Source organism: Cervus canadensis, chromosome 4, assembly GCF_019320065.1.
Source record: "Cervus canadensis isolate Bull #8, Minnesota chromosome 4, ASM1932006v1, whole genome shotgun sequence".
Taxonomy (NCBI): domain Eukaryota; kingdom Metazoa; phylum Chordata; class Mammalia; order Artiodactyla; family Cervidae; genus Cervus; species Cervus canadensis.
Genome location: NC_057389.1, coordinates 40614788 through 40635079, shown reverse-complemented (window position 1 = coordinate 40635079; position 20292 = coordinate 40614788). Strand labels below are relative to the sequence as shown.

The 20292-nt window shown below is 38.4% G+C and overlaps 1 protein-coding gene across 1 annotated transcript; it reads right to left on the bottom strand.

Annotated features, from left to right (window-relative positions):
* Positions 1–1379: 1379 nt before the first annotated feature.
* On the bottom strand, positions 1380–19205 carry LOC122440817 (hepatitis A virus cellular receptor 1-like). Its single transcript, XM_043467517.1, has 9 exons — positions 19163–19205; positions 16725–17057; positions 14558–14573; positions 13861–14180; positions 12727–12822; positions 9563–9618; positions 4977–5091; positions 4061–4097; positions 1380–1482 (listed from the first exon to the last, which is right to left on the bottom strand). The coding sequence occupies exons 1-9, from the start codon at positions 19203–19205 to the stop codon at positions 1380–1382; spliced, it is 1119 nt and encodes a 372-aa protein (XP_043323452.1).
* Between the last annotated feature and the right edge of the window lie 1087 nt (positions 19206–20292).

The window sequence follows — 20292 nt, the reverse complement described above, 5'->3', positions numbered from 1 at the left end:
GGGATGGGGAGGAAGGTGGGAGGGGGGTTCAGGATGGGGAACACATGTACACCCATGGCAGATTCATGTCAATATATGGCAAAACTACTAAAATATTGTAAAGTAATTAGCCTCCAATTAAAATAAATAAATTTATATTAAAAAAAAAAAACAAGCATCCAGCCCTCATGGACTACTTTGGTGTGAGTAGCTCTGAATGTCCCCCAAACTACTCAAGCATGAGTTATTTCAGGGTTTACTAAAAGTGAAATTAATCTCCAGTCTTTTAACTGCTCATGTAGAAATGCTTCTAAATGATTAAAATTATCCTTACATTTAGCCTTTGTCTAATACTTCTGGGAAAACCAAAATTTAATTGAGTTGTGAGAAAGAAATATAACACAGGTATTGATTCAATATGAAAAAGACCTTTTATCCTTCCAAAACAATTTTAAAAATCAAAGTGGTTTGAGGACAGTTTAGCATTTTGTAGAAACTGGTAATACTCTCAAACAATACTATTATATTTGCAAACTCTATTTTCTAAAACAGAAAGCTTGGTTTGCTACTCCCTCCCTCTCTTTTTTCCTTGCATTTATTTCTGCCCTGCCTCATTCTAAAAATCAGAGCCTGCCAGTTGTCAACATAAGCACCTAGAATGTGGCACTGATATAGCAAAATATCATAAATTATATGGCTATTGATTTTCTTCTCCTGGTGTCTTCATGGTCTACTCAATACCATTGCTTCTTCAAACTGCTCAAATACCATCCTCCTCCCAAAGAAAGCAAAATGCCATGTATTTCAGAACCCTGAGAACCCAAATTTGTCTATAATGGCAAAATCACACTCACCTCCATTTTCTATTGGGTAAATAAAAACCTGTACACATCCATGATTTGAAATGGGGACCCTAAGCCATATCACATTTGGATTTTAAAGAAAGAAAAATGGACAATCATGAAATGCTTGCATGTTACATTCTTTAAGTCCCAGACTACATGTCCTGATTCTAAGTTGAATTCAGATATTCTTGACAGCCTTGGTAACTGAGGTAGAAGTGGTTTTTTTTTCTATCTTCCCAATGAGAATTCATGATGGAAAGATTCATGAGATCTAAACAGAATGTACAATTCTAAGAAGTATGTTTAATCTTTTGAAGAGACCTCTGCAGTGATCAGAAAGTTGGAGCCAATTTAGTATAAAAAATTAGAACTCTGTGACAGAGGTTGACTTTACACAGTTGAGCTAGCATCACTCTACCCAGTGTCCCTGACTCATAGCAATGCCATGGGAAACTGACTGTAAAATTGTGCAGCTGATTGAACGGACTCTGACACGGTATCTGGTCACTGTCTTCTACAGTCAAGGGATAACACCTTAGAATCTGGATCCAGGACTTAGTGATAGTCATCAATAATGTAGACATTGTCTTCTGCTTGGATAGGCTTCAGAGCTGCATTTTTCAAAGCTCCAATGTGAGAATCTTTCAATGGAATCACGCTGTAAAAGAATAACATGAGTAAGAGAAAAGAAGATCACTTCTTAAGTATGAGCAGCATATTTGTTTATGTTCATTCAAGCCAGGGTATGTGCATTTCTCAGAGCCCCATTCAAATATCCTATGAAATGAATAGTAGTTCCAGAATTGTGAATATGAAGTTACAGGAAATTATTTTTTATAAGGAGATAGAAAGTCACACCTTTCGGTTTCAAAAATCTCACACTGGTCTCTTCCAAGACACTCGTGCAATAGAACACAAAAATTTATAATCCAAGAAGACAAATACCACACATCAAATTGAAGTACTAAACCAGGATGCACAGTCTCAAAGATGGGCAGGAAATGGTTTGGCCAGTGTTTTTCTAGCTGAGGACTGTGACCCTGTAGCAAATATTATTTAGTGGTATGTATCCTGTATTTAAGATAAATACATATAAGTATACAAAATATCAGAGCATATCAGATGTAGTAAAATAGTATTGCTTCACCTAAGTGTGTTCTAGATCAGAATCAAAACTCACAGCCTGCCTTAACAGTCAAAATTAGAAAGCCATGGGTTAGGTGAGTTTTATAACATGAAGACTCACACATCAAGTGTACACAAAGGTCATTTGGGGAGTTTTGATATCAATGCTTTTTTAGAAGTTGTCTGTAGTCACTATTTTTTTACCTAAGCCTGTCCAGAAATGATATGAAATGCACTGAATCTTCACTCAGCTCCGATCTTTAAACAGATTAGTCATACATGTGTGGAAACAGCTTAGGTATCAGCAGCTCAAAATGAGTCAACCTGATATAGCTGCCTGAAAAATAACATCATGAAGAAATACATCTTTTTGCTTCGGTTTTGTTTGCTTTTCTATATTATACAGCATCTTCTATAATAAATATTTTCTTTTCTAATTAGATGATTAAAAACTGAAACTTTAAAGAAGTAAACATTGAAAGAACAAAAATGAACTAAAAGTATGTTATCATTCATGCTTTTCTGTTTGTAGGGTGTACTTATGTTTTTTCCACTCTTGGAAGCCGACAGTCAAAAACTCCTAAAAGTCTGGTTTTGGACTCTAAGAGACCTGCTGTGTGATGTGACCTTGGATGCCACTAAACATCTGTAAACCTGTTTTTTAATTTGTAAACTGAGAATAATACTACTGCCTGTGCCACAGGTTTATTACTGTGAAGGGCATGTCTGCAACATAAAATCCAGTGTCTATGGAACACTTGCTATTGCTGGAGATTATTCAAGGCGTATTTTGTGTACTGCCTTATGTGATTAGGGCCTCCCTGATGGCTCAGACGGTAAAGCGTCTGTCTGCAATGCTGGAGACCTGGGTTCGATGGGTCAGGAAGATCCCCTGAAGAAGGAAATGGCAACCCACTCCAGTACTCTTGCCTGGAAAATTCCATGAACAGAGGAGCCTGGTAGGCTACAATTCATGGGGTCGCAAACAGTTGGACACAACTGAGTGATTTTACTTACTTACTTGCTTCGTGTGATTAACTCAGATGTAGGAAAGATTGGGTACAAACATTCAATGAAAGAGAACTAAGAATAATGGATGGCAGTTAAAGAGGGACGAATTCAGAATCAAAGAAAGACTTAGCTTAAGGCCCAAGATGGACCAGATGAAGCAGTTTATATGGTTGGAAGTAGGTAGTGGTTTCCTATCTTTACAGATGTTTGGGAAAATGACTCCAGGGATGCTTACAAAGAAGATTTAATTTTTTATTGCATGAAGGTGTAAATTTGCAAAAACTGTAAATTGAAATGCCTGTGAGGCCAGACAGCTAACGTAAATGAACAGAGCAGGCTGGTTACAGAACAATAGGGGAGGTGGGAACCGTGGGGAGCTGGAAGCATGTCCCTACCCCCTGCCTTTGCAGGTCTTCAGGCTGGAGGTGTCTTCCTCCAGATTTTTACAGAGCTGCCTTCTGCTTCTTTGGAGCTCACTCACATAGCCTACTGCACTGCTCCAGTATTCCCCATGGTATTTCTCTGGAAGTTCTATAAGACCCTGCTTATTCATTTATATGTTTCCTGTCTGTTCTGCTCATCTTTTCTGAATATAATAGATTCAATACACATGCAATAAACGAAGCACTGAACTAAACAACCCATTCAAATGATCCCTGAAACAATACCTGAAATTTAGTTCACGTGCTCTAAGAGATAAGGTTTGAGGTGTTATTTCTGTAGTAGTTATGACATAATTCCAGGGAAATATAGAGATGCTTGGAGAAGGAAATGGCAACCCTGGAACCCTGTCTCCTTGCCTGGAGAATCCCAGGGACAGAGGAGCCTGGTGGGCTGCCGTCTACGGGGTCGCACAGAGTCAGACACAACTGAAGCGACTTAGCAGCAGCAGCAGCAGCAGCAGCACCATAGAGATGCTAAAATCATCACTGGAAGGTTGAACAGCAATGGAGGTGCTCTATATACTAGACTTTTCAGGATCCAGAGTATAAAATGGAGAACTTGGAAGGAAAAGAGGAGAGGGACAGAGAAATTTTCCGTATGTTTACTAGAGTAAGAACATCAAAAGGCATTACTAGCACAAACCATTTCAAACTTACCGTAGTAGCTCCACTTTGCTACCCAGGCAAAAATATCCTAAATTGAGGGGGAAATGAAGAGAAAATTAAACATGCAAGCCAAAGAGTTCATGAATTTTTTTTCAAACCAATATATTATTACGATTATTACTTTAATATGAGCAAGATCAGTGCAGCTCTCAGAGTCTAAATAAAAATGTCATTTACAAGAAAGAAAATTTTTAAAAAGAAAGAGAAAAAAATCAATCTGGACCCTAACCTGATAATTCCAGGTAACTTCTCTTGAATCTCCAGGAGCCAAGTAAGCCCCTTGGTATAAAGTATCTTGTAGGTTGAGTGTATTGACCTACATGCCCTAGCTTACATTAATGCCATTATATTTCACTGAAAAAAACCCTGAATATTGCACTTCTCTCATAGATGATAGGTTTTACACACACATACACACACAACTAGTGAAAGGCGACCAGGAGGTGTTGGATGACTGCCATCTGAAACCCTTTGTTCTTCTCCTAGCACTGAAATCATGTACCCTCCTAAATGTCTCTTGTGCTTCTTCTATTAAGTGGGTGTTATAAAACCATCAACAGTTTTAACACATAAAAATTTAAAAATTTGTTATTGATGGAATTGGAAAAGAACAAAATGGGAGGGAACAAATTTTGTATTATTACAGTGGTTTTTGACTTCCAAAATCAGCTTTACACAACCAGTGCTTATTTCTCCATATTTAATGTCTCCTATGAATAATTTAAATATCATGTTTATGGAACAGTAAATTTCAGATAAATAAAAAATAAGGAAAGAACAAGGTAAGAACCAAGGAAGTTACATGAAACTGATATCACATGGAATGTACAGCTACATGCATTTGGCTCAAGAATACTCCTGTGAGCTCAAGAATATTCCTCAATATTTCAGTCCTGAGGTGACTTACTTCTCCTAATCCAGAAAACCACAAACATGAGCAACAATGCCAAAATGGTAACAGAGATTCCAATGTAGACTCCCTGGTTGGTGCTCATCCATGTTTCTTGTGCCAGCGCCGCAGGCTACAGAAACATCAGCAGATCAAACACAAAACAGAAAAATTAAACAATCTTGTTAGAGTTACAGGCAGAAAACATTTCAGAAAATAATATACCCAGACACATTATTGTTTATTGGCCCCTGGCTAGTTCTGGATCATGAGGGGTTAAGGTACAAATGATGTAAAGTTGTAGCCTTATGATGAAATTCTAAGACAACACAAAATTCAAACTGTATTTGGGGGTGGTGGAAATGTTTACATCTTACTTGCGGTGGTATTTAGAGAAGGGTACAGATTTGTTAAACTCAAACCGTATGCGTCAAATGAGTGTGCTTTATTATTATAATTTATACATATTGTAAAAATAATAAGCTCCTTTCATAAATAATCCTCTTATGATGCTAATAAAAAACAATTTTGGTCCCTATATAAGTTGCTATGGTGGTGCTATTTGAATGTGTTCAGTTCCTGAAACTGGCCACTAATTAAAACCCTTTTTTGAACTAGAATTCAAGATTCTATGTCTTTGTAAATGGGCATGAAAGGCTGCTCAGATTCATGGCTCTGCTTAACAATTAAAATGCTGTGCAAATGGGAAAAAAATTCGTAGTGTGAGGGATCATCACGTCCTAGAGTAAACCCAAAACATCTCAGGCCATCATGCTTGCCTCCTTTACATAGCTTAATTCTAATTCTAAAGATGTCCCACCAGGTAGGTATTTGAACAGAAAGGAAGTGGAAAATCAGAGGAAAAGATTAAGTCTCAAGTCTCCTCCTGCCTAAGAGTTTAATCTCTGGAGTCAGAATCCCAGATTAACTTTTATTTAGTTGCTCTATGACCCTAGCAAGTTATTTAGCCTCTCCAAACCTCTTTTTCTGTCAAATGCAGATTAAATAGGGTTTTGGGAAAGGTACTTCAGGTACCTCGTGATAAACACTATGAGGAATACAGAGGAGGGTGGCCTAGCCTCTGAGCTGTCCTTGCCTAAACGGAAAACAGTCAGTACCTTGGGAGGGAAAAGCTGTGTTATCACCTTATTTGTGGGAGGTAAAGCAGTTAGAAAGAACACAGGGTTACAGGAAGCAGTCTTTGCTTGCTTTTTAAAAAATATTATGTTGCATAAAAACTGGAAATTATTTTAGAGTATGTAGCTCAGGATAAAGAAAGAAAAACAAAAATCAACCATAATTTCAACATCCAGAAATAGTTACTATTACCATTTTTCATTACATACACTTCTAGAATTTCATCTTTCTAGTACTTTTCTTAACAGACACAGTTACCGTATTCAATGTATACTACAGTGTAACATCATTTATTTTGTATCTATAACCTATATATACTAAATATATATATATATATTTTTTTCCACTTTTGGCAATGCTACATGGCATGTGGGATCTTAGTTCCCTGATCAGCTATCGAACCTTACTTACTTCATTGGAGGCATGGACTCTTAATCATTGGACTGTCAGGGAAGTCCCAATGCTATTTGAAAACTTAGTTTTTTCATTTAACAATTGACACTGTCTTCTCATGGCAGTAAGTACACTGCAGTGACAACATTGCTAATGGCAATAAATGGGCATGCTTAATTGATAAGTAATTAATCTCCTATTATGGAATGTTTAGGTTGTTTGTCACATTTTCATGATAATAAACAGCAGCAATGTATCTTATTTTATACATCTTTATGTATATGTTCATTCTCTCCTTAAGATGCAGCTCAAGAAGTTGACCTACTGCGTGGAAATATATGCTGCTTGGTTTCAAGATACCTGGGAGACACCTTGATATCTTCACGGTCAAGACACAAAAAGCCCATGATTGGGCTACCACCTATTGTGAACTTGCTTCTATACTGCTTATATTATATAGAAGAGATTAATTGCTACTAAATATACCTGTCCTGCAGATAACTGAGGTCAGAAACAATCTTATCATTCAGAGTGTTTGTTTCTTTTTTTTTAAACTAGCATAAGTCTGACTGACAGGACATTTACATGGTGGCAGTTCTGCTATTTAACAAGCACAAACAAATTCAGCCCATATCCATCAGATCAATCAGTACCCATATCATCAGAGTGATTAATCTTTCATATCATTCCTATGTGGTAGTGTTCTCTTTGTCACTAAGTTATGCAATATAAGGCCATTTGATGTCACATTAACCCCACTTTGCTTGAACTTGAATTTCTCTTACAATGTCCATGCTGCAACTTCTCACCACTTGCAATCAAGATTACTCTCATACCTGAATCTGTTCAAGTTTTTTGCTTCTAAGAGTTATTTGCACAAAGTGAAAGGAAAGTTGTTTCACCCAAGGGAGCCAAAAGTAAAACTCTCATTAATAAATTCTTCTAACTTACACACAAAGATGAGGTTTTGATGAACATCATGAGACTATAGTCCCTTGGATTTTTCCCAAGCTAATTGCGGGAAAAGTGTTAGAACAAATTATAGAATCACAAAGTTGTTGAAGACCTTAGGACCTTAATATGTCATCATATGGGTAGGATTTTATATAGAAAGACTCAGCAGTGGCCTCAAATTTTCTCTATAGGAGGAAAAATGGGTTGGAAAAGGATATTAGGAGGCCTATGTTTAAGGAATCACACTTTCATTGACATATTTTTGGTGGGGATGGCCCCAATGCCACTACATCAATTCAAGGCATATCATTTCTCTAACAATGATCTAAGTCTTTCCTGGTGTGTAATGTTAATTCAGTCTTGTGGACACTCCTGAGTTTTCCAAATATTCTGTCATATTGAGTGTGGCACTTTCACAGCATCATCTTTCAGGAATTGAAATAGCTGACTGGAAAAGGTCAGTTTTCATTCCAATCCCTAAGAAAGGCAATGCCAAAGAATGTTCAAACTACCGTATAGTGCACTCATCTCACACACTAGTAAAGTAATACTCAAAATTCTCCAAGCCAGGCTTCAGCAATACGTAAACCATGAACTTCCAGATGTTCAAGCTGGTTTTAGAAAAGGCAGAGGAACCAGAGATCAAATTGCCAACATCCGCTGGATCATCAAAAAAGCAAGAGAGTTCCAGAAAAACATCTATTTCTGCTTTATTGACTATGCCAAAGCCTTTGAATGTGTAGATCACAATAAACTGTGGAAAATTCTTTAAGAGATGGGAATACCAGACCACCTGACCTGCTTCTTGAGAAAACTATATGCAGGTCAGGAAGCAACAGTTAGAGCTGGACACGGAACAACAGACTGGTTCCAAATAGGGAAAGGAGTATGTCAAGGCTGTTTATTGTCACCCTGCTTATTTAACTTATATGCAGAGTACATCATGAGAAACACTGGGCTGGAATAAGCACAAGCTGGAATCAAGATTGCTGGGAGACATATCAATAACCTCAGATATGCAGATGACACCACCCTTATGGCAGAAAGTGAAGAGGAACTAAAAAGCGTCTTAATGAAGGTGAAAGAGGAGAGTGAAAAAGTTGGCTTAAAGCTCAACATTCAGAAAACTAAGATCATGGCATCTGGTCCCATCACTTCATGGGAAATAGATGGGGAAACAGTGGGAACAGTGTCAGACTTTATTTGGGGGGGCTCCAAAATCACTGTAGATGGTGATTGCAGCCATGAAATTAAAAGACGCTTACTCCTTGGAAGGAAAGTTATGACCAACCTAGATAGCATATTAAAAAGCAGAGACATTATATTTCCAACAAAGGTCCGTCTAGTCAAGGCTATGGTTTTTCCAGTGGTCAGGTATGGATGTGAGAGTTGGACTGTGAAGAAAGCTGAGCACCAAAAAATTGATGCTTTTGAACTGTGGTGTTGGAGAAGACTCTTGAGAGTCCCTTGGACTGCAAGGAGATTCAACCAGTCCATCCTAAAGAGATCAGTCTTGGGTTTTCATTGGAAGGATGATGTTGAAGCTGAAACTCCAGTACTTTGGCCACCTCATGTGAAGAGTTGACTCATTCGAAAAGACCCTGATGCTGGGAGGAATTGGGGGCAGGAGGAGAAGGGGCCGACAGAAGATGAGATGGCTGGATGGCATCACCGACTCGATGGACATGAGTTTGAGTAAACTCTGGGAGTTGGTGATGGACAGGGAAGCCTGGCGTGCTGCGATTCATGGGGTCGAAAAGAGTCGGACAACTGAGTGACTGAACTGAACTGAACTGAATGTTGATTCACTATGCCTGAAATAATTCATTCCTCTTTTCTTATTTTCTTGTCAGGAGAAACTCTGTTGTGGGTGTATATGTGTGTGTAGAGTAAAATATCACTTTTCAGGTATTTCTAACAAACTAGTGCATCTATATAGAGTTTTAAAATTAATTAAAGTATCCCTATTGAAGAGTCAAATTATTTTCTTCCTTTATTTTATAAATTAGAAAAAATCAATCTGTGGACTAATCTGACAATAATAATCTCTAAATGTAACTTTATTCCAGAAGAGACATATAAGTGAATCAGGCTAATAAAATAGGAAGGAATATACTTACAGGTTGATTGTTATGCCAATGGGGATCTGGAGACTGTGTTACAGTGCCATTTCCATCTGCTCAACAAGAAAGAAAATTAAAAAGAATTACAAAAAGATATTGAACTTCCCTGCAAGTACCAAATATTTTCACACTGTCTTCTGGGAACGAAGGGAAAGTTGAATAATCATATGGCCTAATGCTGTAGGCATCCCAAGACTAAAACCAAGTTACTAACATTTATTAATTTAAGTAGTAAGGATGTGCTTCTTAACCATTTTATCATGGACACTTTGAAAATGAACCCTTTTTTTTCTCCCTATGGGAAAAAAAAATGCATGCTCACAGAAAGTTTACTGAAATTTTAGACAAGTCAGAGTAACCCATTCTCAGAACTAGGTTAAAAATTACCAATTACAGATAAATAATCAATATTTTCATGGCAGCTCAGAAACTTCCAGTGAGTGCTCAGAGGTCATTACACATCCAAAGAGCAGAACCACTCTGTTCAAAATGAACATTACATTGGTTTTACACTCAAAATGTGAGTGAAATGCACTAAGATACCTCAAACAGGTGGCATCCAACTCCTACATTATATGCCTGTGTGCCCAGACACTGATCCAAATCTGCTTTAGAAAATATGTTACATTACTCCCAACACCAGTATACCTAAAATCCCAATATAAAAGGATATTATTTCTTCAAGTTTTGAATGTCCAAATTTTAATAGTGTTTTGAAATATCTCTTTTGTCACACAGAACATAAACTGTTGGCCTTTCTAAGCAACTATAGGTCTAATACAGAATTCTCTCTTTACTGAGTATCTATTATATACAAGCACTTTACATCCCTATACCAATTTTCTTAATCCAAAATTTTAGATGAGGTGCTGAAATGGTTGAAGTTTCCAACTCTACTAAAAGACAAGAGCCTCAGCTCATAACCACCGCACTCATTATATTCCCATTCAATGAAAATACTGCAGGTCTCAGAGATTCCCATACTACTGACAGAGTTATAATACCATCATTTTCTAATGGTAGTGAAAATGAACTAACCACATCCCCCTAAGTTCTCAAACGTTACATTACTGTATCTACAATTGAAACATTCCAACACTACTTCTTCAAGAGATAAAGACAGTACCTACAGTCTAGTCTGTGGGTATGATTTATGTTATAACCTTAAATCCTTAAGCTATAGAATGAGTGATGTAAAAAAAAATAGCAAGGACTTGAGTCAGATAAAACTTGACTTCAGTACTTCAGTACATGTCGCTTACCAATGTGACCTTGATCAATATCCTTTACATACACATTATATATATATATATGCATGTAAATGTATGTATCTATATTTCTACCTGGGGTAACCTTGAACTACAAGCTGTTGATAGCACCCGTCTCATAAAGTTGTCACATTAGATGATGCATGTAAGGTGCTTAACACCATGTTAAACAAATATCAGGTATCACAATTATGTTGCAAACATAACATTAGGAGCAATGGGGAAGGGACACCATGCAATGGATTTTCCAAATATCATGTCCTTCATTCCTTACAAACATGTAGTGAGGAATGAAACAACTTGTCCATGGGCATGCAGCTTGAAACTGCCCATGGGCGGATAGTTGAATTGGAAGCTGTTTGTCTCCAAAGTAGAACTGAATGTCCTCGTCAGTCTAACAATAGCAAGAAATAAACCTGCCTGAGATAATTAAATAAGATACTATACAACAATTTGCTGGCACATGCATCTGAAAAGGTAGCTCCAGGCCATGTGAAACCAAAACTCCTTCTGGACTAACATTCTTTGCTTTGTGAGGCTTTAACCCACTGAACTACCACTTGGACACTGTGAGGATTTGGCTGAAGGGCCTCAGTGATGCTGCCAGGACAGCAGCAGTCACAGAAGTTGTGGGGACACAGCTGCTCCAATGTCTGTTTCATGCTGGCAAGTCTACCTTGACCAGATTTTAGTGACATATTTTACAGAACAATTTCCCATTTCCTACTTTGTTCTTCCTCTTAGCATAAAAGAGTGGGGTACGGTTGCTCCACCTGCTCTAACATGTATTTTTATCTGCTTTCTCTTTGTTTTTGTGCCCAGAAACAGTTCACACCAAGGATTCCACTTTCAAAATCAAATGTCACTATTAGCTAATCCCAATTAAATCGGTCCCTCTCTGAGTCCCACTGCATGTCCATTTTCAATTAAGAGCTTCCTTGACTGATTTGCAAAGATGGCCACCCTGGGTGTATGCTACAGATTAGCAACTCCTGAGCATGATAAATCATACACACAGGTCTTACAAAGTCTGACCTTGTTTGGATGTTTCACAGGCATATGGACAAATAAGCCAGTTCTGCATTACAAAGGGGTCACATGTGGCACTCTCTAAATTTGCCACCATGGATAAAAGAGTTAGCTGGAAAAGATGACAATTCAATATCATCTTTCTCCATTATAGGAAAAACAGACTAATCTTACATCTCAAAAGAATATGGACTTTCCAAAACAAGGGAGAACTGGGAGACTTTTGGAGTGGAATAGCACAATCCTAGTGGGACCTGCCTCTTTGGTTCTGGTGTCCATGTCTTCAACCCAACGCAAAGTGTCCATGTGAAATGAAAGCTCAACAAGGCAGCGGGGGAGACTCCTGGCTCTGTGTAGTTTCTGGGGCTTAGAGGAAGCATAAACAGGTGACCAGTTTGGTCTGGACTAGTTAGGATTTAATTGTTTTAAGGCTCTGTCCAGGGAAGTATGCCTAGAAATAAGTTTAAAGGCAAGGCTCATTCATTTTAATTAGAAAAATGTGGATATGTATGTAGATGGTCCCAAATCATACAAGCTGCCTATGTCACTCAAATGTACATATTTCCAGACATTCTAAGTAACAGTCATAATGGCCACTCTATCACTTACCCTGTAACTGTGTCCCAAGATCTTTATCTCAAATAATGCTTGTAAGAATAAGTGATATTCCATCCATTTTCCAAAGGATAAAACCAGATTCAAAGAGGGTAATAAGATATTTGTTTAAGTTTCATAGCTGAGTGGAATAGTCATATGGCATTGAAGTCACTCTTCTCTTATTTCAGAATATGTGCTCTTAACAATGTGCTAATACTTATCAAAATTTGAAAGCTCCCAGGTGTTCAGGAAAGAAACTGAAGTTACCTGTTAAACAAGAGTGCCATGGTGAGCTGGTTATGTTTGTTTCATACACGGTAGTAGGCTGGGTTTCTGCTGTCTGAGTTGGAGAAGATAAAGAAGCTATAGGAATGACAAGAACGGAAAAATAGTGTTCAATTGGTGGAGGAAAATTTATACCCCCAGCAGAAATAACAAACAAAACTAAATCAGAAATTACCCTTTGACTCTTTCTTAGAAATATATTAATAGATGCCCTTGACGTATTACCCTGCTATGTAGGCATTTCATTATCATGAATAAATCTGATGTAGATAATGATCTGAGAGCTTAACAACAGAATTAATTATTTCACTTTTTATACTTCTTTTGTTTTTCAGTTGTTAAGTCATGTCCGACTCTTTGCAACCCCATGACTGTAGCATGCCATGCTTCCCTGTCCTTCTCTGTCTCCTGGAGTTTGCTCAAACTCATGTCCATTGAGTCAGTGATACTGTCTAACCATCTCATTCTCTGCCACCCTCTTCTCCTTTTGCCTTCAATCTTTCCCAGCATTGTAGTCTTTTCCAATGAGTCAGCTGTTTGCATAAGGTGGCCAAAGTATTGGAGCTTCAGCTTTAGCATCAGTCCTGGGGTTGTCATAAGAATTAAGGAGCTTAATACTTATAAAGCAGTTAGCATGTTTCCTGACATTGGAAACAGAGTAAGCATTAACTTCACTGAAATCTTATCCTCAAGTTTTGGGTTAGGCTTCAAAATGGATTAAATGTTTTCTATTCAGAGCTCCTTGTAAGACAGAATCTGATTCACTTGGCCCTGTTCTGGCACCCTTATTTTTTCCTCATAATTCTATGTTAAACTGGGCTGAATGCACCATCCTTTGTAGATGTCCATGACCAGTGGTCTGGCTTTTTTTTTTTGCTATTAATGATTCCTTTGAGAATCTAATAAAACCCACAGATCCCTCTCACTCTGAAAATGCTTAAAGATACAAAAGATGAATATAAGAGGGTACAAGTGGTTCACAGATTCTGTGAAGCCAGGTTTGGAAACCTGTTAAGAATCCTTACCCTAGATTGTACATCTGCCTTAACATAGTGCCCTGGATGTAGTATATCCTCTCCTTTAAAAACTCTTGCACTTAGAAGTACTTTTGCTTACCTGGCTGGAGGTCCCTTGTGGGTGCTGGCACTGGAAGAGAAGTAGAGGACCTCGTTGTCACTGGAGCAGTGGTGACCGTCAGGTTTGGAGTGGTGGTGTTGATTGTTGATGGCATAGCAATGGTGGTGGTTGTTGGAGCAGTGGTGACCACTGTGGTTGGAGTAGTGGTGGTGCTGGTTGTTGAAGTTGTGGTGGTTGTTGTTTGGGGGGTAGTAGTGGTGGTTGTTGGAATAGTGGTAGTCGTTCTTGGAGTAGTAGTGATGGTTGTCTTTCTTGTAGTGGTGGTTGTTCTTGGAGTAGTGGTGGTGGTTGTGGTGGTTCTTGGAGTAGTAGTGGTGGTTGTTGTTGTAGTAGTAGTAGTGGTGGTGGTGGTGGTTGTTGTAGGTGGAGCTAGAAATCAACATGAATTCAGGGATTCATTAAGCGGCAGGAAACAAGAGACTAGTGCTGGGCCTGTGCACCAACACAACCAAGGAGACTGTCCCCAGGTAGAACTCAGCACTTATCTCCCATGAACTCCAAGTTCTAGTCATTGGTCAACTAGAACCTGTGACTGAGGAGGGAGTTTAGACACGGTCACAACAAGGCAACAGCTGCACTTAAAGGATGATATTGCGGGAGTGTTGATATTAAAAAATGACACATGGGATTTGTGTTGAAGCACTTTGTAAAGACCAGTCATACATATCAGATTTACATATCTTCATAAACATCTGTAAGGGAGAGAAAAAGTGTCTAGAGCATGAAGCTATCTTTGTCCACTCAGCAGTACATGACTAGAACCCAATAGTAGTTCTCAAGGACCAGAATATTGACCAAGTAAATAGTATTTGCTTCTGTCAGTTCTAAGGGTACCCCCCCAACATATCTGCATCCTAAATGTGGATTAATCCACATCATTAACATACGCTGGATAACACAGATGCCATTTGTCACCTGGGAAGCCCTGAAAACAGTCATAGATCGTATATACATGAATGGATGGGGCTGTGTTCTAATAAAACTTTATTTATTAAAAAAAAAGTGTTGGTGAGCTTATTTTATAATCTGATCTGGTCCTATGACTACTGTTTGCTGACCTGGGTCTAATAGTGTAGTTAAAGATTTTGAAGAACAGTGCAGTCTCCATCCTCTCCCTTCATTTTGAAATGAAAGCAAAAAAAAAAAAAGAAGAAGCAAGAAAAAAACCTGATCAAAGGAGTATAACAAGGAGGAAATTTAATCAGTTTGTTTCACTAACGTGTCTTGCTCAGGAGTAAATATTTCCTAAGCAAGAAGGTAGGAAACTAAGGCTAGGAAAAGCTGCTGAGGAAGAGCACTAGGAGAGGTTGAAAGTAAGCGCACTCTGTGAAAAGTGCAAGAAAACTTAAGTAAAGTATTGGGTTGGAGGCAGAGAGTCATTTTGGCTCAGTTATGAACCCGTTTCCCACTGGACACAGCGGTAAATTTGCAAATATTCATCTATTAAAGAATTTATAAGCACTATAAATGTCCCCTATTAATTTCTTTCTTCTGCCAGACCATTCATATAATTTCACAACTCCAAAAATAATCTCTTCTCCACACACAGCTTTCTGCCACATTTGTATAGTCCCAGATTCTTTTGGCTGTCTTAAATTGACTCTAAGATGTTTCCCCAGAGTCAGCTATTTTCTGCATCAGAATTGACCTTCTTTTACTTGCCTTCATCAAATAATCTAAGTGTCCTTGATGAAGTTAGGAAAAATTATGAAGTTGAAATATCAATTTCATTTAGATTAAAAAAGAGAACTAGCTTATAAAGGCTCTGAGTATTGAGTTCTGTTTTCATTAGAAACTTTAGTGGGAGAATACTTACTATAAAAGAGTACCAGAAACCAGGAAATCCTTAGAACCTGCTCCTTTCACCAAGTGGTAAGAAAAATTAAAATGTCTACATCAACATAGAAAAACATAAACTTCCTAGATTTTGCATTTCACAAAATTCTTAAAAGCCAAAAGTGAACAGCTCATGAGATGAAAATATTCTCATATGGCAATAGGGCGATTTTAATTTTTAAACAAGCCATTTAGTGATATGATGTGAGTGAAAGTAAAAGTCACACAGTTGGGTGCAACTCTTTGTGACTCCATGGACTATACAGTTCATGGGATTCTCCAGGCCATAATACTGCAGTGGGTAGCCATTCCCTTCTCTAGCAGATCTTCCCAACTCAGGGATCGAAGCCAGGTCTCCTGCTTTGCAGGCTGATTCTTAACCAGCTTAGCCATGATATGGTGTGAATTCTGCTTCAAAAAATCCAAGGGCAGAGGCAGGGGATGAAACTATACAGGCTCTTTCAATGTATATGCCACAAAATCGCATTGACAATTGTCAAAACCAAATGATACATCTATTTGACAGGACCTTATGTTACCTGTTTTGTATGTGTGAAACTCTCTCTGAGTCTTAAACTCTTAACAAAGAATATTTGAAAATTCTCTGAAGAAATGACCTCAGAGAAAAGGTCAGATTTTCAAGAAGAAGAAATTCAGCTCCATAAAAATACTCACTATATCTCAGTGTGGAACAGTGAATGCTTTTTCATGAACCAACTACTATTCCTGAAGCACTGCTCAGGAGACAGTTTGCTGACTGGGAAGATCCTCTAGCCTATGGTCTTGAATCAAGGTTACTCAACACTTCACTCTATACAAATACAAGATAGTCTTAACACTTCACTCTACACAAATACAAGATATTCAGTTGAAGAGTTATTAGAAAACAAGATCATAGGGAACTTTTCTTTCCCTACTAAAGGGAAAGAAAGTTAATATCAGACAGAAAAACTCTTATTTCTGGGAACCCACAGGAAGTGATCAAAGAAGTAGGAAGATAAGCTCACCTGGATTTACCCTCAACTCTAGGGTGGTTTTTATGTCATTGAACCACCCTCTCACCTCAATTCGGCAACAATACAAGCCACTGTCAGACAGGGCAGCATTGTTTATGGTCAAAGACACATCTCTTCCACCAATATGTCCATTTAGCTGGTAACGTCCATCCCTCCGATAGGTGACTCTGTAACCATCAGTCCAGATGATGTTAGTTCCGCAATTAAGCCAAGGACATGCCCCTCGGCCCCAGCACATGCTTGTGACTTCACCATTATAGTAGCAGGGTAGAGTGACAGACTGACCCGCCACTGCAGTCACTCGGGAGTAAGAGGTTACACCATCTGTAAATAAAGAGACACCAGAGCATGCATCTCAAAATTTTAACTTTAATTTTATTTTCATTTTGTTCTTTATATGGTTTATGTGGTTTGAAATTATCTAACCATATTTTGAGTTTTTGAATTTAATATATGCATTTTTCTTGTAAACATATTCTTTAGCAGTGTTATTATTAACCAGATATATTTGAGGATGAAACATCTTATAAACATTTTTCTGTATTCAGGATTACTTCCTAATAGGACAGATTTATGAGAGAAAGTATCAGGATAAAGGGCAGAAATATGTTCAGTCTTTTGGTGAATATGATTCCAATTCCTCTCCAAAAGGTGTGAAACAAACAACACTCCAGTAATGCATCAGTGTGTGTGCATTTCATCCTGTGTTTGACAGGTATCTGCTTACTAAATGTTAATACATACAGGTGGCTTTTCCTCTCCCCTAGATTCAATCACAGTCTCAGTTGAAATCTGATTTAAAAACTGTATTGCGTCTAAAATTTTGATTTTCAATTTCATTGCAAATTTTTAAATGGCTATGCAAAAAATTTCACCTCACAAATCTTCTCTAAGTTAAAGAAAAAACAGCGAATATTCTACTTACAGCATCATTGGCTAGAAGGCAGAAGCCGAGTAAATTCTTTAGAAATCAGTTTTTAGAAAAAAGGGTTTATAATACTCTCAGAAGGAAATGAGGCTTATAATGGGCTTTGTTGGTTTTGTTTAGTTGTTAAGTTGTATTGGACTCTTTGCTACCCCATGGACTGTAGCCCGCCGGCCTGCTTTGTTCCTGGAATTTCCCAGGCAAGAATACTGGAGTGGGTTGCCATTTCCTTCTCCAGGGGATCTTCCCGACTCTGGGATCAAGCCCATGTCTCCTGCATTGGTAGGTGGATTCTTTACCACTGAGCCACCTGGGAAGCCCAGCATGGGATTTAGGATGATTAAAAAACATTCAAGCAGGGATCCCTTCTTGTGAGTTGATGACTGTCCTGCAATGGAGCACTGTCCAGTTAGCCAGGGGAAATCAAACAATTGGACAATATTCATTCAAATAGTAAACTTTACCTCTTAAACACAAACAGGCAGGAAAACTCTCTCCTGCAGTAGTGGTTTAAAACACTGTATTGCCAAATGAAGTCTGAGTGGTCCTTAAAAGAAATCTGAGATTCAACAACCAGTCATAGTTAGAACTGGATTGTAAGTCTGGGAAATGCTCTGGGAATAAAACATTCATTGTTACATAAAATAAGTCTAGTTTTCATTACCGTAATTCTGATTATATTTAACTTTGCTTAATATCATTTTTGAATTATAAAGGTAATTTATGCTGATTATAGAAATTTGTTGCAGAATATAATTTTAAAATGTACTTTTCCTCATATTCCTACCTCTAGAGATTTTTTTTAATGATTATGTTTATTCCTAAAAATTTCCCCTATCTCACAGAATGTTAAGATATGAGATAAATACTTGTTTTTATTAAAAATTAAATTTTTTTGTTTATTCATTAAAAAAAATTTTTTGGCCACACAGCACCGCATGTGGGATCTTAGTTCCCCCACCAGGGATAGAACTTGTGCTTCCTGCATTGGAAACACAAAGTTTTAACCACTGGAAATCCAGGGAAGTTAAAATATCATTTCTTTTTAAAAGAAACAGTTACACATGGTTAAAAAAATCAAAAAGTACAAAAGGTACAATAAAGGACTCGTCTTCTTCCCACCTATCCCCATTTCGTCTTCCTACCCTCGTCCACAGTTACGCTTTCTTAAATATACTTGAGTAGTTCGTGCATACACAACCATCTACCTACTCTTTTTTTTAATTTAAACACAAATGGCAACATAAGCTGTACTGTACTGCAGCATGCCTTATTCACCTACCCATAGATTTTTAAATTCTTAGCATTAAGCAATTTCTTTCGCTTAAATTTTCAGCTTGGTTCTTTGCTCACTAGTGGATCCCATTACCTTTGACAAAGCCCTAGGTGTTAACATCTACCTTCCTCCACCGCACCCACACACCCCCTACACCAAACCGACATACCCCCTTCGCCTCCCCCTACATCCTTGGGGTTCCAGAGCACAATCCACTTACTCACTTACCTGGCAGGAGTAGGAGGCCCAGGATGGCTACCCAAGGATGCATGATGCTATTGGCCTGAAGGAAAGAGAAAGCAGACTGCTTGGTGTGGCCCTCAATCAGATGGGATCAGAACAAGTCTTAATTCTCAGATGGCAGCTTCTCCTTTCACCCTTACAGGGTGAATCCCACAAGCCTGCCTGCTGGAAGCAAGACCACACTTGCAAATGCTTCCGCTCTCTGTCTGCTCCAGGTGACTGAGAGCTCTGCCCCTTCCAACAGACAGGCAAGAGACAAGGGAGAGGAGACAAGGGAGCAAACACAAAGGAAAGGAGAGGAAGGCTCAGCGGGGACACCAGAGCAAAGCCCAGACTTCCCATGGCAAAGCTACACTTATCCTTAGCCTTGAAGATGAGTCACCTGGCTTTCTGGCGAGAGAAGGATACTTCTTCCCTTGTGGTCACAATGGCTACTCCCCAGCCTTAGTCAAACAATCAAATGTCCACTGAGCTAAGAACTCAGAGTTGTGAGTTTCACTTATGGCTCAGGAGACTGCCTCTCAGATAGCTCTGAGGAACCACGCCCAAGAGGGGTGGAGAGATAAGCTTATATGTGATTGTGGAGAACAATCAAACATCTCAGTAGAAGGTTGCCACTAGATACAAGAAACAAATACCTCAATTAATGCCTTTAGCATTTTTCTAAGTACAGGAAGATGAAACTTGGATTCATAAAAATTTTCTCCTGCAAACATCTAACTATCTGAAGGCTTGTTTTACCAGTTTTCCCAGAGCACAGAGGACTTCTTTTTGGATCACTGCACTGAATTCCTTTCAGGGTAAATGGAGTATCAGTGACTACAGGGGCTAGTGACTTAATTCTTACAGATCCAGATGGCTAGAGACACTCCTTAGCTGCCAGTGCCCCCTCATGGTCATAAATTCAACCATGATTTAGGAAGCAGCTCATGGCCACTCTATCCCATAGTGCAGAGAATACCTTTTCTCAGTCAGGCCAGTATTCTGATGATCTTCAGTGTGGTATTACTGGACTAGGCACTGCTAAGAGTAGACAAAAGTCTTTGGACCACATGTCTTTCAAATCTGTTTCAGTCCAAGCAGAATCCCGTGTTGCTTCTTCCTGTATATAGAGC